The 20,681-nt window shown below is 36.6% G+C and overlaps 3 protein-coding genes and 1 long non-coding RNA gene across 7 annotated transcripts; 3 read left to right on the top strand and 1 right to left on the bottom strand.

Moving 5' to 3' along the window:
- Positions 1-5,005: 5,005 nt before the first annotated feature.
- Positions 5,006-8,210, top strand: SKS9 (SKU5 similar 9). Its single transcript, XM_088222901.1, has 8 exons — positions 5,006-5,304; positions 5,406-5,515; positions 6,206-6,476; positions 6,569-6,677; positions 6,763-7,108; positions 7,197-7,565; positions 7,655-7,733; positions 7,823-8,210. Exons 1-8 carry the CDS (start codon positions 5,161-5,163, stop codon positions 8,033-8,035), a joined length of 1,641 nt encoding a protein of 546 aa, XP_088079027.1. The 5' UTR covers positions 5,006-5,160; the 3' UTR covers positions 8,036-8,210.
- An 840-nt stretch (positions 8,211-9,050) lies between these two features.
- On the top strand, positions 9,051-11,564 carry LOC110818924 (uncharacterized). 2 transcript variants are annotated; one of them, XR_015821645.1, is made up of 3 exons: positions 9,092-9,230; positions 9,361-10,083; positions 10,510-11,564. It is a non-coding gene; the product is annotated as an uncharacterized LOC110818924 (long non-coding RNA). The 2 variants fall into 2 exon arrangements; XR_002540555.2 differs by having other exon boundaries at positions 9,051-9,230; positions 9,361-11,564.
- A 643-nt stretch (positions 11,565-12,207) lies between these two features.
- Positions 12,208-14,883, bottom strand: LOC110819045 (coiled-coil protein). 2 transcript variants are annotated; one of them, XM_022048128.2, is made up of 3 exons: positions 14,118-14,866; positions 12,729-12,848; positions 12,208-12,547 (listed from the first exon to the last, which is right to left on the bottom strand). In XM_022048128.2, exons 1-3 carry the CDS (start codon positions 14,673-14,675, stop codon positions 12,536-12,538), a joined length of 690 nt encoding a protein of 229 aa, XP_021903820.2. In that variant the 5' UTR covers positions 14,676-14,866; the 3' UTR covers positions 12,208-12,535. The 2 variants fall into 2 exon arrangements, with proteins under 2 accessions (XP_021903820.2, XP_088079029.1); XM_088222903.1 differs by lacking the exons at positions 12,208-12,547; positions 12,729-12,848 and adding an exon at positions 13,563-13,889 and having other exon boundaries at positions 14,118-14,883.
- A 1,897-nt stretch (positions 14,884-16,780) lies between these two features.
- ROPGEF1 (rho guanyl-nucleotide exchange factor 1) lies at positions 16,781-20,681 on the top strand. 2 transcript variants are annotated; one of them, XM_022048036.2, is made up of 5 exons: positions 16,781-17,410; positions 17,808-17,921; positions 18,070-18,614; positions 19,209-19,559; positions 20,031-20,681. In XM_022048036.2, exons 1-5 carry the CDS (start codon positions 17,137-17,139, stop codon positions 20,469-20,471), a joined length of 1,725 nt encoding a protein of 574 aa, XP_021903728.1. In that variant the 5' UTR covers positions 16,781-17,136; the 3' UTR covers positions 20,472-20,681. The 2 variants fall into 2 exon arrangements, with proteins under 2 accessions (XP_021903728.1, XP_021903727.1); XM_022048035.2 differs by having other exon boundaries at positions 16,784-17,410; positions 17,805-17,921.

The following is a 20,681-nucleotide window of genomic DNA, read 5'->3' as shown; positions in this document are numbered from 1 at the left end:
GCGGCGGGTGGTGACGGCCGGCTCGTTGGCGGCTGGATTGTCTTCTCCAGCGACGATCTCTGGCGGCTAGGGTTAGGGTTGGGTGCGGACGAGGTTATTTATACCCATCCACTTTTAATCTGGACCGTCTGATCGTGATTAAATAGGGTGTGAATCTGGACCGTTCATTGCGATTCAATCTGGACCGTCTGTGCACGATCCAATCTGGACCGTCCGTGCGCGCGAGAACGGATGTCAGTCGTTCGATCTCGCGCACGCGGATTGCCCACATGGTTCCTCCGGTGTGGCCTCCCGCATCAGCGCCTCTGCCACCTAGCGCGTCCTAGTTTGTCGGGGCATCTGATATGGCGTAATTTTTTTAAATTATATTTTGACTTCCGGTTTCTGATTTTTCTTTCAAAAATACTCTAAGAACCCAAATTTTCTCCCATTTTTTCCAAAATTATTTTCAATTAATCCTTAACTAATTTTCACCTTTATTATTATTATTATTATTGTTATTTTCATTAAATCAAATTAAATTCAATTCAATTTAATTCAATTCAATTCAATTAATAAATAATTATATTTATAAAAAAATAAAATAAAAATAAAAAAAATAAATGTTGGGTGTTATATTACATTCCTTACACAATAACTTAAAGTACCAAATAGTGCTACGGGAATGAACATTTTAAAGGAAATAAATGAAAAATAAATAAAACTGACATCCTACTCGCAACCCTCTTATGGATCAGACTTTGGATCTTGGTTTTCTTGATCTTAAATGGTTAATAAAGGAATGAGCTACACTAACTAGTAATAATATCACACTACTCACCAACATAGAAATGAAGGATAGTAGAAAATCAAAATAACTAATTGAGTTTTTAATTAAACAAATTTATTTATCATAAACAAAATCGTTTACCGTCTACTCACCATAGCGAGATTTACAAAAATAACATGTAGAGTCAATAACATAACACATATCATGATTTCATATGCAATCGGTTGGAACAACAAATTATCTCTTTTATCAGCCTATTAGTATCCATTGAGGTTCATAGGGATGTCCCCGCAACATGTGAATCATTTTCTTTAACATTTTCAATTAATGGGCTGTCCCCACACCCAGTCCGGTATGAGCACCAAATTACTAAATCTTAATACCTCATCCGGTATTTGGGTGAAACGGGTCGTCTGCATACCCTGTCTGGTATGAGCGCCAAATTACCAAACCTTTATACCTCGTTTGGTATGAGGCACATTCACGATAGATTTCTCTATATACCCGGTACGTCCACCATCTCCCAGGATATCCAGTAAGGCTGCCGTTTCATCCATTCACATAATCACACAATTTCTCGTTTACCTTTAATCTCCAGTTTCTCAATTCAACCGCAAACACATGTAACAAACAATACATGCATTCAAAACTATAAAATCAATCAATCAAATACTATCCTGCATTCAAACTATAAAATCAATCAACAGAATTGACAATGAATAATTTTCGGTTCTATCTCCATTAGTAACACGTAATTAATTATGAATATTTTTTAAATTGCACAAAATACCTTATTATTATTAATTTAACTTCAATTTAATAAAAGAGAATAGAGTGAGGGATTTGTACTCAAATTAATGACCGAAAAGCTAAACTTATTGACTGCGCCTACTGACAGTCCCTAGATTTCCTGAATTTTTCTTTGGAGATTAAAACGCGCTACAAGTACCTACCAATATCCCAAAAAACTCAAAATCAGTGTCAGGACCTCTTTTCAGCCAATTTCAATGGCACAGCGGCTCCGGCATGCTTCGGCAACGGCACCGCCACCTGCGGTGGCAGTACTGGGCTTTGCCCGCTATTTTCGATCAATCCGTCGGTCCTTTCGCTATGATTTGGCCATGGAGATGTTTAAAATTGAATTCCGAGCAAAGAAATTTTTTTTTACCTCTATTCACAGTCAAAAGTGGCTCTGGCGCGGCGGCGGGTGGCAACGACTTCTATTCCTGACAGTTGGGTCTTCTTCTCCGACGAGGGTGTCTGGCGACTAAGGTTAGGGTTTGGTGTGAAGATGCTTATTTATATCCGTTTTCTTTTAATCTGGACTGTCCATCGTGTTTGATTTGAAACGTCCGATCGCGATTGAATAGGGAGTGAATCTGGACCGTTTATCGCGATCTGATTTAGGTGGTCCGATCGCATTTAAATAGGAAGTGGATTTGGACCGCCCATCGCATTTAAATCTGACCGTCCGATCGCGTTTAGGAAGGGAATGCATCCGGATCGTCCGTGCGTGTTGGGAGCGAATCTGAACCATTCAATCACGGGCACGCAGATCGCCAGCGTGGCCTCCCGCGTGGCACCGCGTTAGCATTCCTTGTCACGTGGCTCGCTCCGGTTCATCGGGATTGCTGACTGGTCATTCTACGTGGCACAACTTTCTTAAATTGCGTTTTGACCATCAGTTTCTTATTTTTCATTTAAAAATATCTGCAGAATCCAAATTTTCACTCATTTGTTCCAAAATTATTTTCAATTTAATCCTTTGCCTATTTTTTTATTTTTATATTAAATTAAAATTCAAAAATTTTAAAAAGTATGTTTATAAATTAATTTAAATTATATTAAAATTAATTTGAGTATTACAGTAAAAATTATTCTCAATAAAATAAATTGTATAATATAATAATACTGAAACAATGACTATAAATTATTGGGAAAAAAAATTATTAGAAAGTAAGAAAATAAATGAGATGTTGACTGATAAAAACTTTCCAAATCATTAGTACTCAACAGTAGCAAAAATTATTAGATCTTGTGAAATCATTAGATTCACCTCCTTTTGTGTTGAATTTGACAATTAATAAATGAGATTCAATTACCGATAAGTCTTTTCACCACCAAAAAACTCCAAGTCATCATGAATTAAATTTATTCTACAATCTTGCTTTATGATGAAATAAATTCTTATTCGGTTAGCCTTAAAGAAAAAGAAAAAGAATGGATCTATAAATACATATTCTATAAATTTCTCACATAATGTTAAAACATTTAATAATAGTATTCTATAAATAAAATAAAATAAAATAAATAATTTTAGGATTTAAACTATCACAAAAATAATAATAATTAGATTAAAATTTTGACGACTTTTGATGAAAAGGTACAATAACAATAAAAATAAAATTTAATATCGAATAAGATAAGATAAAATAATATATTTAATAACTAATGCTTTAAATGTTATCAATATGTAACACAATATATAATTACTAAAACATCTTTTAATAATGTTCAATTAAACGTGTTTAAATTTAATTTGTTTTTAACTAATATATATATATATATTTAATTTTGATTACTAATTTCAATAAAATTTTAAATTATCCATAAATCCAAATAAAACCATAAGCAAAATAAAAAAATACAATAAAGAAGAGCCAAAAATGATGTGGATGTGAAAGATACTTAGGGTGGAGCCAAAAATGGTTGGGGGGGGGGGGGGGGGGGGATAAGGAAAAATAGATAAGGGCATTTTTAGTCTTTGAATATATTTTTAAAGCTAATAGATTGGGACAAATTTATTCCCAAAAAAAGAAAAGAAAATTGATATACTAATTTGTTTTTTGTATTTTCCTCCTGTTTAATTTTTTTTTTAATTTTCAGTAGTAAACATAAAATATTAACTTTTACCAAACCCTACATTTACACAATAATTACAAAAATAATTTTATTTAAACCAATGAAAAAACAAGCCATGGATATTCGATTTACCAAAAACTTTTAAATATTGGAAGTAAAAAAAAAGTCAGCACATTTATTTTAAATAAAAATATTTTTCTCAAAAAGTTTTTAAAAATAAAATAATTTTTAGGGATGAAAGCCAATTGATTTATTCACAAAATTATATCATTATTAGATTTCTAAATCATGCTTATAATTAATTATATCAATATTTAATTATCTTACTTAAATTATAATAGAATTTAAATTCCTCTATTTATATTTTTAGAAGAAACTTATTTTTTTTTTTAAAAAAAATAATAATACTAGGACACATGTCATCAATGACATGCAGCTCCCTCGGTCATACTTATATATATATATATATATATATTTCTTTTAATTTGGCACATTGCCATCTGTTTTCAATATTTTATTTTTTAAATAAATTTCAATTGACAACTTATGTTATAAAAAGATAATGCATTTTTTAGGATGAAGTGTGAGATATAAAACTCCAATGTTTACAGCTAATTTATATTCATCAAGTCAATGCACATGTATTTCCATATACATAGATATAAAAATGCATACACTGAAAAGCTTAGAAAGTCCACTGAAAATGGATGCACTTTCCCACCATGTAAGATTCAGCAGTACACTAAAAAAACAAAACCATTTTGTAATATAAAACAAAGCAAATATTATATTATTATTTATTTTCCATCAATTAGCACGTATGACAAATTTAACCAATTTATTATTATTTTATTTAATCTCCGCGTACGAAGTATAAACCCTTTTGTACAGCCTTGACCGTCGATCACTGATGGGGCCAGGAAGAGAAACATTACCAGGCGTTGATTGGGGCGAGTCACCAAAAGGAGGCCGAGGAGGAAATGTGCACATGGGGATTCCGTGTGTCGCGTCAGTAATCACGGAGATTACACCTTCGCTCCAGCTCATCACCTTTGTGTACTAAACATCTTTCCGCGGTCCAGTATTGAAACTCTAAATCCATCATCGTTAAATCCACGTGTCACGATCTTGTTTATCAGATTACACACTGGCATTACCTTTGATAACCAGTCAGCTGTTACATAGCAGATTTGCTGCCTCACGGACGCGGCAAAACACCCACTCTCTCTCCAACTTCCTCTTTTGTATACAAGTTTCCTTTTCTGTAATATTACTCACGCGTTTATTTTAGTAACAAAAAAAATATTATTTCGTGTAATTAATTATTATTATTTTTTAATAATTCTTTAAATACGCCATCAGTCTACGTTAGACCATTCAGTTACCGGTACACTATAAAAACAACATTCAAGTCTCTCTCTCCATCCCTATTTATCTCCACTCCACCATTGTTTTTTCTTACAGTAGATCACTCCATAAGATCATCTTATTCTTCATCGTCTTCTTCTGGTTTTTTATATATATCAGCAATGGTGCTCATCAGGTCTGCAAGCTTATGGCGCTTATCTGCGATTTTCATGGTGTTGGCGATTGTCGGAGCAGAAGATCCTTACAGATTCTTCACCTGGAATGTCACCTACGGTGATATCTATCCACTCGGCCTCCGTCAACGGGTATCGAAATTAATGTGATTCTTCTCTTTTTTGTTTTAATTAATGTGTTTATATATATATGGTTGATTAATATTTGTTGGTTAATACGTGGTTGATTACAGGGAATTCTTATCAATGGACAATTTCCAGGGCCTGATATCTACTCTGTTACGAACGATAATCTCATCATTAACGTGCACAACAGCTTGAATGAGCCTTTTCTTTTATCATGGTAATTAATTAGCTTGATCTAGTTGTTTGGTTATTATGCTTTTAGAAATCGAATTTTTAATTATTTAGATTGCACGAGTAAATTTCAAACTGCTTTGGAAAATAACCACGTATATATTTTACTCAAAATATGGTCGGAAGACTTTTTACTCAAAATGTAATAATTATGGTCAATAAAAATTAATGTATTCAGCACATTAAAATTTTTATAGTTTAAAAGTAAAAAAGTAAAACAAAAATAAAAAAAGTTTTGTGACCATTTAAATATAGTTTTGATAAAACAGTAGTTGGATTGGGACGGAATGGAATCATGCAATAAAACATGGACATGTAATTGGATTTTCTTGTCGTATAAGCGAGAATAAAATGATTTGCGTTTTATCATTCACGTAATGTAAAACGACAAGCATCTTTACGCATGTACTTTTCTGACACTTTTTTTTTTTTTTTTTTTTTTTGTCAATCCTCAATCAAGTTCCCAACATTCTCCTGATACACTTGTCTAATCTTACAAATTTAAATAGGACTTTGACTTTTTAATTAAAAAAAAAACAAGTGATTGGTCACGGGGATTGCCCTATTTTATTAATTACCCCCTTTTTTTTTTCTTTTCTGATTAAAAAAAAAAAAAAAAAAAAACTTTCTTATTTAATTAATTTTAAGTAATTTATGTTTTGATTGTAATTAACAGGAATGGGGTTCAGCAGAGGAGGAATTCATTTGAAGATGGAGTGTCCGGCACCACCTGTCCAATTCCTCCAGGCAAAAACTTCACTTATATTTTACAGGTCAAAGATCAAATAGGTAGCTTCTACTACTTCCCATCTCTTGCTTTCCACAAGTCTGCCGGTGGTTTTGGTGGGATTAAGATCCTCAGCAGGCCTCGAATTCCCGTTCCCTTCCCCGAACCAGCTGGAGATTTCACCCTTCTCATCGGAGATTGGTACCAACACGATCACTCCGTACGTAATTCAACCTATCAATATCTGGCGTTACAAATTTTTATACGACTTTTAAAAAATGTAAAGGTACTAATGCGTTCTATTTGTTTCAGGTCTTGAAGACATTGCTAGACCGAGGTCATAGACTTCCTTTTCCTGACGGAGTCTTGATCAATGGTCGCGGAACTACTACGAATAAGGCTTCTTTTACTGTTGAACAAGGTACTTTAAGATAAATCTTACTACTCCTTGTCAATTTTGAAAGTAGTTTATAAATTTTAATGGTAAAATTAAATGAAATTTGCAGGAAAAACGTACAGGTTTAGAATCTCAAATGTTGGGCTGCAAAATTCACTCAATTTTCGGATTCAAGGTCACCAAATGAAACTGGTTGAAGTTGAAGGGACCCACACAGTACAAACCTCCTATTCATCCATTGATGTCCATGTGGGCCAGTCCGTTTCAGTGCTAGTTACCATGGACCAGCCCGCACAGGATTACTACGTGGTAGCCTCAACCCGGTTCACCCGCAAAGTCCTCACCACAACCGCCACCCTTCACTATAGCAACTCGGCCCGTCCGGTATCCGGTCCAATCCCCGGCGGACCAACCACTCAAATTGATTGGTCTATAAACCAAGCTCGTTCTATCAGGTAGGTAAAATTAAATAATCAAAACCAGTTTCATGCAGCTTAAAACAAATGTAATGTTTTCTGACGGATCGTGTTTTAAAATTTGCAGGACTAATTTAACAGCAAGCGGACCAAGACCGAATCCACAGGGTTCATACCACTATGGTATGATTAATATTTCAAGAACAATCAAGCTTGAGAGCTCTGCAGGGCAGGTGAACCGCCGGCAAAGATATGCAATTAATGGAGTATCTTTTGTACAAGCTGATACACCCCTCAAGCTTGCAGACTACTTCAACATCAGCGGTGTTTTCCGAGTTGGAAGTATCCCCGATATTCCCACCGGTGGCCGGAATATCAGACTTGATACATCAGTCATGGGAGCTGATTACAGAGCCTTTGTCGAGATTGTATTTCAAAACCATGAAAACATTATCCAGTCCTATCATATTGATGGATACTCCTTCTGGGTTGTCGGGTATATAAAAATCCACATTCTATATACATTGTTTTACATATATGTGTAATGTATATAATCATGAATGATGTGAATCATTGTGTGAGCAGGATGAATGGAGGAGTGTGGACACCGGCCAGCCGTTCAGAGTACAATCTTAGAGACGCTGTGTCCCGTTGCACTACTCAGGTTAGACAAGTTCAAAATTCATCTCCAGTATTTGAATGACTAAATGATTTACTTGAAGAAGAAGTTAATATGGTTGTTGGTATATTCAGGTGTATCCAAAGTCATGGACTGCAATTTACATGGCACTTGACAATGTCGGGATGTGGAACGTAAGGAGTGAATTCTGGGCAAGACAATACCTGGGACAGCAATTCTATCTTCGAGTTTATACTCCAGTGAAATCGGTTAGGGATGAGTATCCAATTCCAAAGAATGCCCTGCTATGTGGAAGGGCTAAAGGCAAACACACTAGGTCTCCATAAACAGAATTTGATTGCTGCTAAAGTATTGTGATATTATTATATATATGCATAAGTATAAAGATCAAAACTCACCACAGATTAGAGGCTAAACTCAGGCTTCTTTAAGTATCATTCTTTTTCTTGAAAAAAATTTGTACTTGGCTTGTATCTAATAACAGTTGAATCCTTTCATATATTCTTATGATATTTTTTATATCTACCCATAATAAGCTCAACTTTTTTCATCTGCTGCCCTGATCTTTTTGTCAACCTATTTATTATGCTTAATACACTGTAATTTTTGAAAATGTGATTAAATAAATCGTAATAAAATACACTGCACTAAACCGCAATGCAGATATACCATAAGTAACTACAAAGGGGAACAACACCAAAAAAAAAAAAGTTAAAAGAGAAATTTCAATTTTATCATGTATGGTTTAAGGTTTTCCAATTTGAAACCTTGTGGTTTTTTTTTTTTTTTTTTTTTTTTTTTTTTCTCGGCAACTTGCAACCTCTTGATTTAAACGATAATCAAACTCATTTCATCATGAAAATAAAAGAGTCAAAGAAACTTAAGTGATGCTTGCTGATTAACATATAAATTGTAAGGTAGTGAATTGATAAAAAGAATCACAAGATCTCAAATTAAAGAACTTCAAACCATAAGAGGTAAAACTAAAATTCACTCAAAACTTCAAGAATAATAACAAAAATAAAAATACCAAAAGATATACAATGTTATGACCTACTCAGCAAAAAAAATAAATTCAAAGTCAACTGGCATAACAACTTCTTAGGTCATGATAGATACATTTAGGAAGGAGAAAGTGTAGATAAAAACTTAACTTGTTATATTATGTTCAAAAGACAAAAAGGGTTTATATAGAAAAGAAGATACATGCATATGGTAAACAATTACATACATGTATTTACATGTACCTTAAAATTCATGTATCTAATCTAAACATACATGCATCTTAATATAAATATATAATAAGGAAAATCTTAATTAACAAGTCAAGAACACAAATGTTTATCAAAATAGAAGTCAAGTAATTTGCTATAAGTACAAGTTAAATCTTTATAGGAAGCCTATCACATTTTTCACAGGGATAAGGATATTACAGTGCTAGTATCCATTAAAATACTGCGTGGGAAAAGGGAAATGCATATGAGATGGCAATTAAAGTGATAGATTACCCTGTATCATTCAGTAAGCTGTTCTTTCTCTGAAAATAGTCATAGCAGAAGAACGGAAATAGCCTAGCTCTCTAGTTCTGCTTCTGCAGTTTATTGGCTTTAAATATGATCAAACTATTAACAAATTCCTCTTAATTCCTCAGATTTTTACAGAGGCGAAGAAAAATGTTGTGGGATTGGAATACTGAATGCTCAATCATTTTGTAGTCCAGATGAAAACTTCTGCTCGAATCACAATGAGTACTTTTTCTGAGATTTAGTCCATCCTATACAGGTTACTTCTAAGTTGGCAGCTGTTACCCTCTACAGTGATGAAACAAGATTTTTGGCTCCTATCAACTTTTCTTGGTCGACCACTGCTAAGCAAGCAATACAATTAATTACATATTTATTCTTGATATCTATTACTTTATCCCAACAAGGAGATCTTCTGCATCTCTTCCTTGTGGCATTTACTCAATGAAGGATCAATTAGGTGATCAAATATATCACAGTGAAGTAAAGGCTTTGCCTGCAAAGTTAGTCAGATTACAGATTTTTGAAGCTCTAGAAATTTCATATCAGGAAAAGTCCAATGTCTGGTTATCTATTCTATCACCCAAAAGTACTAAGCTTTTGTGAATTGACTTGCTTGACAGAATTTGCTAGTTAGCTGCAATGAGTTCCAGAAGCACCAACATCAAACGAGTACATTTCTATCTTCTCATCAACGTCAAGATACTCATGTATTCTGGAGCCAGGTACCCAAAGTTTACAACGACCTTGATTAGCTTTGTGATTGAAACTTGCTAGACTGGCGAAGTACAACTGCAACTCCAAAATCGGACAGCTAAGAAAGTGATCAAATAGACAATTTTTCTAAGCATGTAAGCTTGTGTAAAACTAGAATCATATATATATATTGTAGCATTTGGTCAGCCATGATAGATTGCTCAAATTAATGTGGGTTCCATTTGGTTCAATTCTCATTCAATTTCGTGCCAAGAGAAAACCAAAAGACAAATTAAATCCCATTAGTTCAGCAGAGATTAACAGATAGAGCTTACTTCTGGTCTGCAAATGTCAGAGAGGAGAATGTTGGATCAATTCATTTCTCTATGAATTATTGGAGGGTCACAACCCTGATGAAGAAAATCTAATGCCTTGGCCATACCTAAGGCAACACTCTTGGCCGTTACTTGACTTGGGCCAAATTCTGCTTCAAGTTTCCTTTAGCAGATTAGACACAATTGCATACACATCCTTTCTGTCACAATATCCAATCATCTGAGCTAAATTATCATGCTTTGTAGGGACAATTTCTTTACTTCTCGGAGAAACTCCTTTGTTAATGATTCTTGAGCTTTGAGCACTTTGACAGCAGCAGCTCGACCATCCTCAGGCTTGGCTGGAAACCACTTGCTATGTCCCTCTTCTCCAATCACCATTTGAGGACTAAAATTGTTAGTGTCAGAACTCAACTCTCTTGTCAAGAAATGCCTGCCAGACCTCTCTGCCACTGCTAGTGCTAGCGTTTGAAACAAGTTTTCAGGAAAGGAATTTGGAACCTGCTGTGCTTTCTTGGGTCTGCTGTATTCTGAGTTTATAGCATGTTGTGTTGATAATGATGATGATGAGAAAGAAGGCTCAGTCAATGATTTGCTCAGCTGATGGGTAATTACAGATTGATTTAAACACTTGATTTTGGCAGATAACTGCAGATTGAAGGGCTAATAGACCTGTGGAGCCTTGGGGAAAAGTATCTTGAACCCGGATTGCAACTCTTCCAGCACAGTTTATATCTACAAATGTGCAAGTAGGAGGCAACCCATTAAGGAAGCTTATCAGAACTGAATATTTAAGCCTGCAAGAGTGTTAACCATACAACAAGAGGGAAATGAGAAGCAGAGACAGAAAGAAGAGTTTCAGTTTATCATGTTCATTATTCTGAAATGCTGCAGCCAAGAGCAAGCATTGCTGCATGGCCGAGTCTTACTTGATTGGACAATTTATCAATATAAGAGTCTCCTGTACAGACTTTTACAAGGATGTCAATCTTTCTGGAGCTGCAGATGTCTTCGTGAATATTGAAACTGTTGAAATAGAAGGACTCGTCCTTTTGATCTTGAGCATGAGCTGCAATCACACTATTGTTTTGCTTTAGATTTAGTTTTTTTCTTTCCTTCCATGTTAGGGTGGCTTTGGGTTTGAGTTTATATTTAGTTCATTGGAAATTTCATATCAACTTTTCAAATTACTCGAATATTTAGGCCATAAGTGGCAGAAAACAGTATCTGAGTTTTCATTTTTTAAATGTGTTCATTCTTTGTGCGCACAGATTATATTGTTATCAGAAATAAGAGCAAAATCTGAAACCGACAGCCAAAAATTCTTTGAATTTGGAAATAACTTGTTCTTTTCTTTTTTCAAACTAATATAACATGTAGTTGTTATTTTTCAAATGTAATTTCTACTTTCAACTATATTTTTACATATAAATATACATCCAAATTTAAAGAAATAAAAGTTCAACAATATCTTCAAGAACGTAATAGACAGACGTAAATTTTCACGATTTATAACATAACCCCCTCTATCGGCCTATAAATGTCTGAGGATCATGTTATTGACATGATAAATTGAATAAGAAATTACGCTACAATTTTCTGTAAGTAGAAAACTTCAGTCTAATTAATATCCAAAAATCAGCGACCCTGAGCACAGAGTCCGAGATAGAGAAGAAAGTTAACCAAATTTCTATCTGATGAGGCGCAACTGATTGGCACCTACACTATCCTCCAAAAGAATAGCTAAAAAGAGCCACAATGACAAGTGCAAAAAAAGTGTTTCAAACACATTGTTCCCGAACTGCTTAATCAATGATTTTCCCACATGTAATATCAAGTTGAAGCGACTCACACACCCAAAACTTGGTCAATTCTTAAACAGGCAACAGTAATTTATCTCATGCTCCTTAAACACACGCTGATCTAATCAATGCTTCTGAAAAGTTTTTCATGGAAAACACAGAAACCTACCCGCCAATGCTTTATATCATGCCAAGGGTAACTCCTTCCATGTACATAAGAGTGTTTTTCATGCCTTTCAAGCAAAATAATAAATAAAGGATGCGATACACAGGACTTAGATGGACACAAAAATTATGTGGCCGATCCATTTAGGTTTTATTGAGCTAAGCCTATGCCATAAACAGTATACCGTCCACTGCATTTATGTTTTCGAACATTAAGTGCGCCAAGAAACATGAAACTGCAGCAGTTTTCAACAATATTTCCCAAAAGACTTTGCTTGGTTTCTAGTTTGAATATGTAGCAGCGTTCATTCAGCAACCTGCACATACACGAAATAGTATATCAGACCATTACATCTTGATTAGGAAATAATATCTTGTTGACTGATATAGCCAAAGTATTGCATTCATAATGCAAGTATCTCAAATGCAGCATGAAATTTGAATTTTCTCAGAAACCATTTCTGAAAACTGATGAAAACTGAGGCAAGTTCTGCCTACCTGATTTAATGGATTATCTGGAGATTTTTTCCACAGTTTCCAAATCATGTCCTTGTACTGGTTGTGAGTAAGGCCAGGTTTCTCTTCCTTCAGCCTGGGTAGCTCAGCTTCTTCAAAAGCCTACATATGTTCATAAGAGTTCAATGCACAAACAGCACTAAAAGGGAAAGAAGAGACACAATCCGCAATAGAGAGAACTCTTTGAGTGGCTGGTTATAAGAATTAAGGTAAGCTAGAAAAATTGAGACCTGCTGTCCCAGTGGTCAAATAAGATGCAACAGAATTGCAGTCACACCATATAGCATTAGAGCATTAAAAATGGAATTATTTCCAATACCATAAACCATATAAAACATCTCTCTAAGAACAAATTAACATGTCATATAAAAGATTTAACACTTCAGAAGAAAGTTCAACCAAAAACATCTATGATCTACACATACATAAACATGAAGACAACTTCTAAACTACTTTCTAACTAGCTACCCTGCCCTTGCTCTGCACCTGCACATCTTGGGTGGCAAGTGCTGACACTTTCTCGCCTTAATTTTGTATAAGGAGCAAGAAAATAATCGCGATTGCAACTACATGGTCCAACTGGGAAAATGGATACAAAAGGAAGTGACACACGTCATGATACCTTACCATTCGAGGATGTAACACTATGTCTACATGTGAAACAGTATGCTGTAGTTGTAGAATTATTTAGTAGTCCACATTAGGACGAATTAAACCTTCCATAAAATTTCACATCCTACAAACGTTCAAGTAAAATTAAACCAAGATACTCCAAATTCGACCAAAACTAAAGAAACTTGGCAGTTATTGTTTCAATTCCATTTAGAATTCTCTGTAAACTGAGTTTTTACCATTTTATGAAGGATTTTCCATCGTCTCTTCATTAGATAAATTTAAATCTACAAATGAATTCCACAGATCAAGTTTATTGTCCCAACAATAGCCTTAGACTTGTCACCCAATAGTGTGAGCCTTATCCAATAAAATGATACCAATGGCTTCATTCATGAACATACTTCATTTCTAGCCATCAATCTCCCACACTTCACCACACTCAAGGGCCTAATGCCCCTAACTTTCCCAAGAAAAACGACTCACAGTATTTCTTATTGCTTTCCCAGGCGCTGAAACACACATGTCGACCTAGAAATATGTAGAAACAGGCAACGATCACTAAGGCACCCTTGAAGAAACAACCATGTAACAAACTGTGAATCGACAATCAATTCACACTCCCAATAGAATTATGTATGCAAAGAACTTCAAGTTTATCGCCAAATTCCAGAAATCCTATAATATGAGGTGCTAATTCAAAGAAACAAAGATTAAAAGAAGTTCGAAGAGTTTATGGCCAAGGACACTCGAAATCACCTTAAACGACGCCTTGAGGCGCCGTTCCGGATGCTTATCAGCAGGCAGGGTATCTGCCACGCTCATCCGCGCAATCGCCTCCTCTACGCTCCTCGCCTCGATAATCGAATCGTCCCGATTCGTATTGGTGACGACAACCATCTTCTCGTACTCTTCCTCGGCGGCCATGCGGTTCTGGCGCCGGTTTGCCTCCTCGGCTTTAGCGGCAAGGGCGGCTTGCTCCTCCTCCCGGCGCTTCCTGAGCTCCGCCTCGGTTACCTTTGGAACGGGGATCGACACGCGGTTCGCCTTCTTGTCGGGCTTCTTCATGGATTTCTCGATCTCCTTCTCCTCCATCTCTGCCAACCGACGAGCCTCAGCGCGGCGCGCGGCGGACTCAGCCTTCTTCTCCGCTTCTTCCTCTCGTTTCTTGGTGGCTTTGGATCTGTTGCCCTCGGCTTCACGCCAGTACTGGTCTTCCTTGTCGCGAGCCTCCCGCGCCTTGCGCTCGGCTTCGACAGCGCTCTTCCGCTCCCTAGCGGCCTCAGCTTTGCTGTTTACTCCCATCTTCTTCGGCATTTTTGCTGGTTGCGATCAAAAGATTGTCGATAATTTTGTCTGCCTGGTAATTATACAGCTTGAGTTGAAGCCCTGATGATATATGAACTCCAGTCTTCTGTCTTTCTGGAGAGAATATATCAACTTGCTGCAGACTCCCGAGGTTGCTAACCGAAACAAGAAGTCGGATGAGTTACACCATATACAATTTTTTAAAAAAAAATTAAAGTATGACAAACAAATTAAAAAAAAAAATTACAGGAATTTAGATTTGAAATTTAGTTTAATCGAATTTGTGTTTGCTTAAAATTAAACATTTTTATAATTTTGATATCTGAAAATAAATTATGATTATAAAAGTATAGTGAATTTCAAACAAATGTTTAAAAAATTAAAAATATGAATAACTTAATCTATTGATATGTTAATGTTATAATAATAATAATTAAATATTATATATTAAAGAATTGTGACCATTTATCCCGGCAACAGAGTATGAAGGCCCAGTTAGCTACAAATGGGCCATAAAATTCACATATATGTGCCCCGAAAGAGGGCAGGCCCAAAAATGTTCATTTGCACCTAAACTCACTGGTAGACCCATTAAATTTTCACATGTAACTTATTTTATATATGGAAAAATGTTTTATACACCCATTAAAATAATAATTTATATTTTTTTAACATTTATTCGTTACATAGTACTAATCCAGACATGCTTTTCCTTTTCTTTTTTTTTTTTTTTTTTTTTTCTTTTTTTATTTGTCCTGGACTTTCTTTATCTCACGAGCATGAACGGTGTAATCATCAGCCATTGTGGGAGACCCCGCCCCCAACACCCATCTTGGCTACAACTCTACAAGAGGTGGGAAAGTTCGCATCAACTTACCGGATCTCCCTCATCCATCACTAAAACAATAATAACTTCCTCGGGATTGCAAAGCCCTTTTATTTTTATTTTTACACAAGTAAATTACTAATATGTGTTCTTCAATTAAAATTTTAATCTCATTCTTTTTAGTGGTCCCCGCACATCAACGGCCTGGATTCAATTGATTTGTGATTAATCTATCCTACCTAAAAATTTCCCATGTAGGAAATGCGCAACAAACTTCCTTTTTCTTTGTTTGCCTTCAACACAAAGGCTATCATTTGTTGGGGACCCGACAAGCCACCCTATTGTTTTGCAGCTGCAGGTTGGATCACGTGCGTGGAACTCTATCGTAGTCTTCCCTTCCCTCATCAATCACGCACCTTGCGGGTCCCATTTCGACGGCTCTGATTTATTTCAACAAGATGATTGTGACCTCTCGTCAACAAAGCACTACTTAAATGCTTTTATTGCTCATCATTCACTTCACTATTCAATTCTAACCCCCCATTATTATATCATCCCATTATTATTCAGACGGAAATATAATCTGTTTCGAAAAAATTATCCAATCATTAACTGACACGTATTATGTTATATACAAAAGTCTTTGCACCAATCGGGCAATACCGGAGAAACGTGGATAACGTATTATCCGCCGTACGATTGCAATATCCGACAATAAATGCTTCTTCTCCACACAATGACAGGCTTTTGGCCGCTAGAGGATTCTACTCCCTTCATCAGATCTGGACCCTCCATTTCACTCGGGTCCCAATATTGCGACGACGGCTGAGATCGCAATTAATTATCTCTCCACTTGACCTAACCGAAAATGATAACTTAAAAAATTCCATCAATCAGACGTCTGGGGAAGGGAGTCTACAACATGTAAATTAAGGACGCCCACACCATAGCAAACTCCTTACTTCCCCCTCGCGGCAAAAATTAACCGCCGCTTAGTCTCCTTGGCACACTATTCCCTCCCAAGTCCTTCCAAAATCCAACGGCTCGAACCAAGTGGGGCCCCTTCCATTGTGCTAGCAAAAACTCTAGTATTCATCCACGTCATAGAAACTGCCAAGATGGTAATAAGTTAAGAGGGGTACGAGTGGGCCCAGGGGTAAAGGCCCGTGTCGGGTTCTTTAACGAAGCTTGTCAACGGAAAGACAAACCACTGCAAACGGCGTCACTTTCGCTTTTTTTCTTCGCCCCACCATCATCATCAGTATCAGTAGAAATTGGAACTGCGGAGAGAGTGTGTATATGTGTGTATGAGACAGTGTGAGAGAGAGATAAAGGTGAAAGAGAATCCATAAATACACATATACGTATAGAGAGAGAACTGAAAAGTATAATGTGAGTAAACCAGAGAAAGAGAGAGTGAGGCTTTATCCCTTTTGCTTTATCAATCATAACCATCGCAAGTATCATACCACATTCTTTTGTTTCTCTGCATTCTCCCATTCTCTCTCTCTCTCTCTCTCTCTCTCTCTCTCTTCTCTGTTTCTCACGCACGCGAGGCTGGTCTTCATCCTTTGATCTGATACATTAGTTTTCAGAGCAACGAATGTGTGCCTGAGGTGTTTTTAGTCGTCAGATCTTCATTAGATGGGGAGTGTGTCGTCGGAGGACGGCTCTGACCAGCAGAGCGAGAGGTACGGAAGTTATAGCCCCAGTGCTGATATTAGCGAGTCGGAGAGTTGCAGCAGCTTCTCGTGCCGGCGTTTCGATGGAGAGGGGGCCTCGAGTTCCATGACGTCATCTCCACGGCCCGTTACGGCTGGTTTCCGCTTCCCTGCGCCGGTGATGCTGCCCGTGATAGGAGGGAAAGATGTGGTGGTTTGGGACGAGAAGCCGGAGAAACGGGAAACAGATTTGTCAGGTAGTGATTTTGTTACTATTTTTATTTTAACTAAAACTTTTTTTGGGAAGATTTGTGCTTTTTGGGTCAATTTTGGTGTTCAACAATGAAGAACGCATACTTTTATGCTTAATGGTGTGTGATTAACTTCTATAAAACTGCTTAGGTAAAGAATTTTTTTAAAGAAAGATAATCCTGTGTTTCCTTAAGTACTTGCTCGAAAATGTAGAAACTCAACTTTACTGAATCTTTGAAATTCTAAAGAAGAAGAACTGAAAATCTCATACCAGACCTTGTTGATGACGCCACATCCGTTTTCTAAATTTGTTCTAGGTAAAAGAAATCTTTATGTTTACTGCTTCATTGACCATATTCCCATTTTTACGATTCCGAAATTATCTTTTTTAATTTGTAGAAGTTGAAATGATGAAAGAGAGATTTGCTAAGCTTCTTTTGGGAGAGGACATGTCTGGTGGTGGAAAAGGAGTCTGTACTGCACTGGCAATCTCAAATGCAATCACAAATCTCTCCGGTTAGCGCGCCCTTTTTCTTAGCTCTTTCTAAATTCATATATGTTGGTATTCCCTCCTTTATTTGTGTATATTTGCATGCAAAAGCATGTATATGTACATTTCCCATTTTTCTTGGTTTCTAAATTTAGATTGCGGTTTAAATGGCAGCAACCGTGTTTGGAGAACTGTGGAGATTAGAACCATTAGCAGCACAAAAGAAGGCCATGTGGCGCAGAGAAATGGAATGGTTATTATGCGTGAGTGATTCAATTGTTGAGCTTGTACCATCTATACAACAGTTCCCTGGTGGAGGAACATATGAAGTCATGGCGACAAGGCCACGGTCGGATTTATACGTGAATCTGCCTGCCCTCAAGAAGCTAGATGCGATGTTGATTGGTATGCTTGATGGGTTTTGTGATACCGAGTTTTGGTATGTAGATCGGGGAATAATTGTTGGGGATGGTGATCGTGATCGTGATCGGGATGGACTTCCAATAGTTTCTAGTGGTAGGCCTTCAATCAGACAGGAAGAAAAGTGGTGGTTGCCATGTCCCAAAGTGCCACCAAATGGGTTGTCAGAGGATGCAAGAAAGAAGCTACAACAATGCAAGGATTGCACAAATCAGATATTAAAGGCGGCCATGGCTATTAATAGTAGTGTTCTTGCGGAGATGGAAATTCCTGCTGCATATTTGGAGACCCTGCCAAAGGTAGGGGGTTCTGCTCCTCTTTAATCATGCGTGTGCTTGACTCAGCTGGGGATCAAATTAGTTTGCACATGTTCATTTGTTGGTTCAAAGCTTTCTGTTTTTGTCTATGATCTAATTGATTTGCTGCAATGTTCGCATATTTGTAGAGTACAGATAGTTAATGCATAAGGTTTACCAACATATCTGGTAGGATCATAGGTAGATCGTCTAAGTTTGTTCTTCAAAAAGATAGCCTGCATGATTCTCCTTATATCCCACTTAAAGTTGTAACTTGGTACCGGATGGTGTTTAGCTGCTGTATTTTTAGGTTTTGTATTCTGAATTGCATGCGAAGTTCTTGAAGTCATGTTTCTAAATCCACATATGCTAACTAACTTTAATGAATATGCACTATAGGGGCAGTTACCATTTCTTTGAGCATTTTTGGTACATGATACCCTCAAAATGTTAAACAATGGTCAACAGAAACACATTTCACTGACTTCTTATTGAAATCTAGAGCAGTGTAGACGTGTTTGCCTCTATTGATTGTGTAGTTAAACTGTCAGTTCTTCTCATTTCTCCTCATTGAAGTTCTTGCCCCATTGTCATCAGAGTGGAAAAGCATGTCTTGGAGAGGTCATCTACCGCTATATAACTGCTGATCAATTCTCAGCAGAATGTCTCCTTGATTGCCTTGACTTGTCCTCAGAACATCAAACACTTGAAATTGCTAATTGGATTGAGGCAGCAGTGCATGTATGGAAGCTGAAAGATGAAAGAAAACACATAAACCGTAAGAAAGTTAAGCACAAATGGAGCGGCAAGGTCAAAGGCCTTGTTTCTGATTCTGAAAAGAATCATTCTCTGGCCCAGCGAGCTGAGACCCTCTTACATAGCCTTAGGCTTCGTTTCCCTGGACTACCACAGACCGCACTGGATATGAATAAGATTCAATTCAACAAGGTACGTCAATCTCAAATGTCTTTTTTAGGGAAGAAGAAGAATAACCCTTTACAATAGGCATGGTGTGTGAATTTGCATGCCATTGAGCTTTGTATAATGTAAGAAGGGCAGAAGTTTTAAAGATTTTGGGAATGGGAAGAGAAGTGAGACTGACCTTTGATCTTGTGTCTCTCAAGTAGAGCAACAATTTACAGCATCACACTAGTTTAAACATCAAAGGTTACTAGTTTTATGTTTAATAAACTTGTAATATCCTTCTCAGGATTTTCTTTCTTCAAGACTTTCTTTTGTCTAAGAAGAGAGATATAAAGATGAAAATTCCATCTAAAGCTTTGATGTTGTTGGACATTCTTCATATGAGCAACTGTATGCACCTTAAAATTCATTGTTATTGAATCAGAGAAGAAGTCTGAATTGGGAGACCAAGGAATTACAGATCAAAATATGCTAAAACTGTTCTTATTATTGCAGGATGTTGGGCAGTCCATTCTAGAAAGTTACTCGAGAGTGATGGAGAGCTTGGCCTTCAATATCATGGCTAGGATAGATGATGTACTTTATGTGGATGATGCTGTCAAGCGATCTGCTGCAGCAGAATCAATCCCCATGTTCGGCAAGGGAGGAGGCTTGAGTGGTCTTCCGATCCAGAAGCGCATGTCTCCTAGCCCATTTTCAATCCATCACTCACCTTACGCCTCTCCATTTGCAACACCAACTTTCTGCTCTTCACCTCCTGTTGGAGCAAGTCCGGGAAGATCGACCAAAAATCATAACTTAAAGAGAAATGGTCTTAAAGAGGTGCCCGAATGGAAGATAGAAAAACCATTTGCGGGCGACTATGATAAGATATGGTCATATGCTGGGAACCTCAGCGCAAGAAGAGTTTCTGGAGATGCTCCTGAACGAGACTGACTGTGCAGCAGTCGCTAACTAATTTTGTATATTATTCTTAGCAATAGGAATCTGGTGGTATAAAGTTTTGATCATGGTAACTTAGTTTCACATTGGTGAATAGAAGCAGCTTATGGCTTAATCATATTAGTATTTAAGTTTCTGATGGACCATTGACATTTCATGCTGTTCAGAATGACAATGAAATTAGTTCTGAAATATTGAGGTCTA

The sequence above is a fragment of the Carica papaya genome, chromosome 6 (assembly GCF_054855325.1).
Source record: "Carica papaya isolate Zhongbai chromosome 6, ASM5485532v1, whole genome shotgun sequence".
NCBI lineage: Eukaryota > Viridiplantae > Streptophyta > Magnoliopsida > Brassicales > Caricaceae > Carica > Carica papaya.
This window is presented reverse-complemented; position numbering and strand designations above follow the sequence as displayed.

Coding starts and splice junctions, on each gene's coding strand:
- SKS9 (XM_088222901.1), top strand. CDS start 5,161: ATGGTGCTCATCAGGTCTGCAAGCTTATGGCGCTTATCTGCGATTTTC. Junction 5,305..5,405: donor CACTCGGCCTCCGTCAACGG/GTATCGAAATTA, acceptor GGTTGATTACAG/GGAATTCTTATCAATGGACA. Junction 7,734..7,822: donor TGTCCCGTTGCACTACTCAG/GTTAGACAAGTT, acceptor TGGTATATTCAG/GTGTATCCAAAGTCATGGAC.
- ROPGEF1 (XM_022048035.2), top strand. CDS start 17,137: ATGGGGAGTGTGTCGTCGGAGGACGGCTCTGACCAGCAGAGCGAGAGG. Junction 17,411..17,804: donor ACGGGAAACAGATTTGTCAG/GTAGTGATTTTG, acceptor TTTAATTTGTAG/AAGTTGAAATGATGAAAGAG. Junction 19,560..20,030: donor ATAAGATTCAATTCAACAAG/GTACGTCAATCT, acceptor TTATTATTGCAG/GATGTTGGGCAGTCCATTCT.
- LOC110819045 (XM_022048128.2), bottom strand. CDS start 14,675: ATGCCGAAGAAGATGGGAGTAAACAGCAAAGCTGAGGCCGCTAGGGAG. Junction 12,849..14,117: donor GCCTCAAGGCGTCGTTTAAG/GTGATTTCGAGT, acceptor GAACATATGTAG/GCTTTTGAAGAAGCTGAGCT.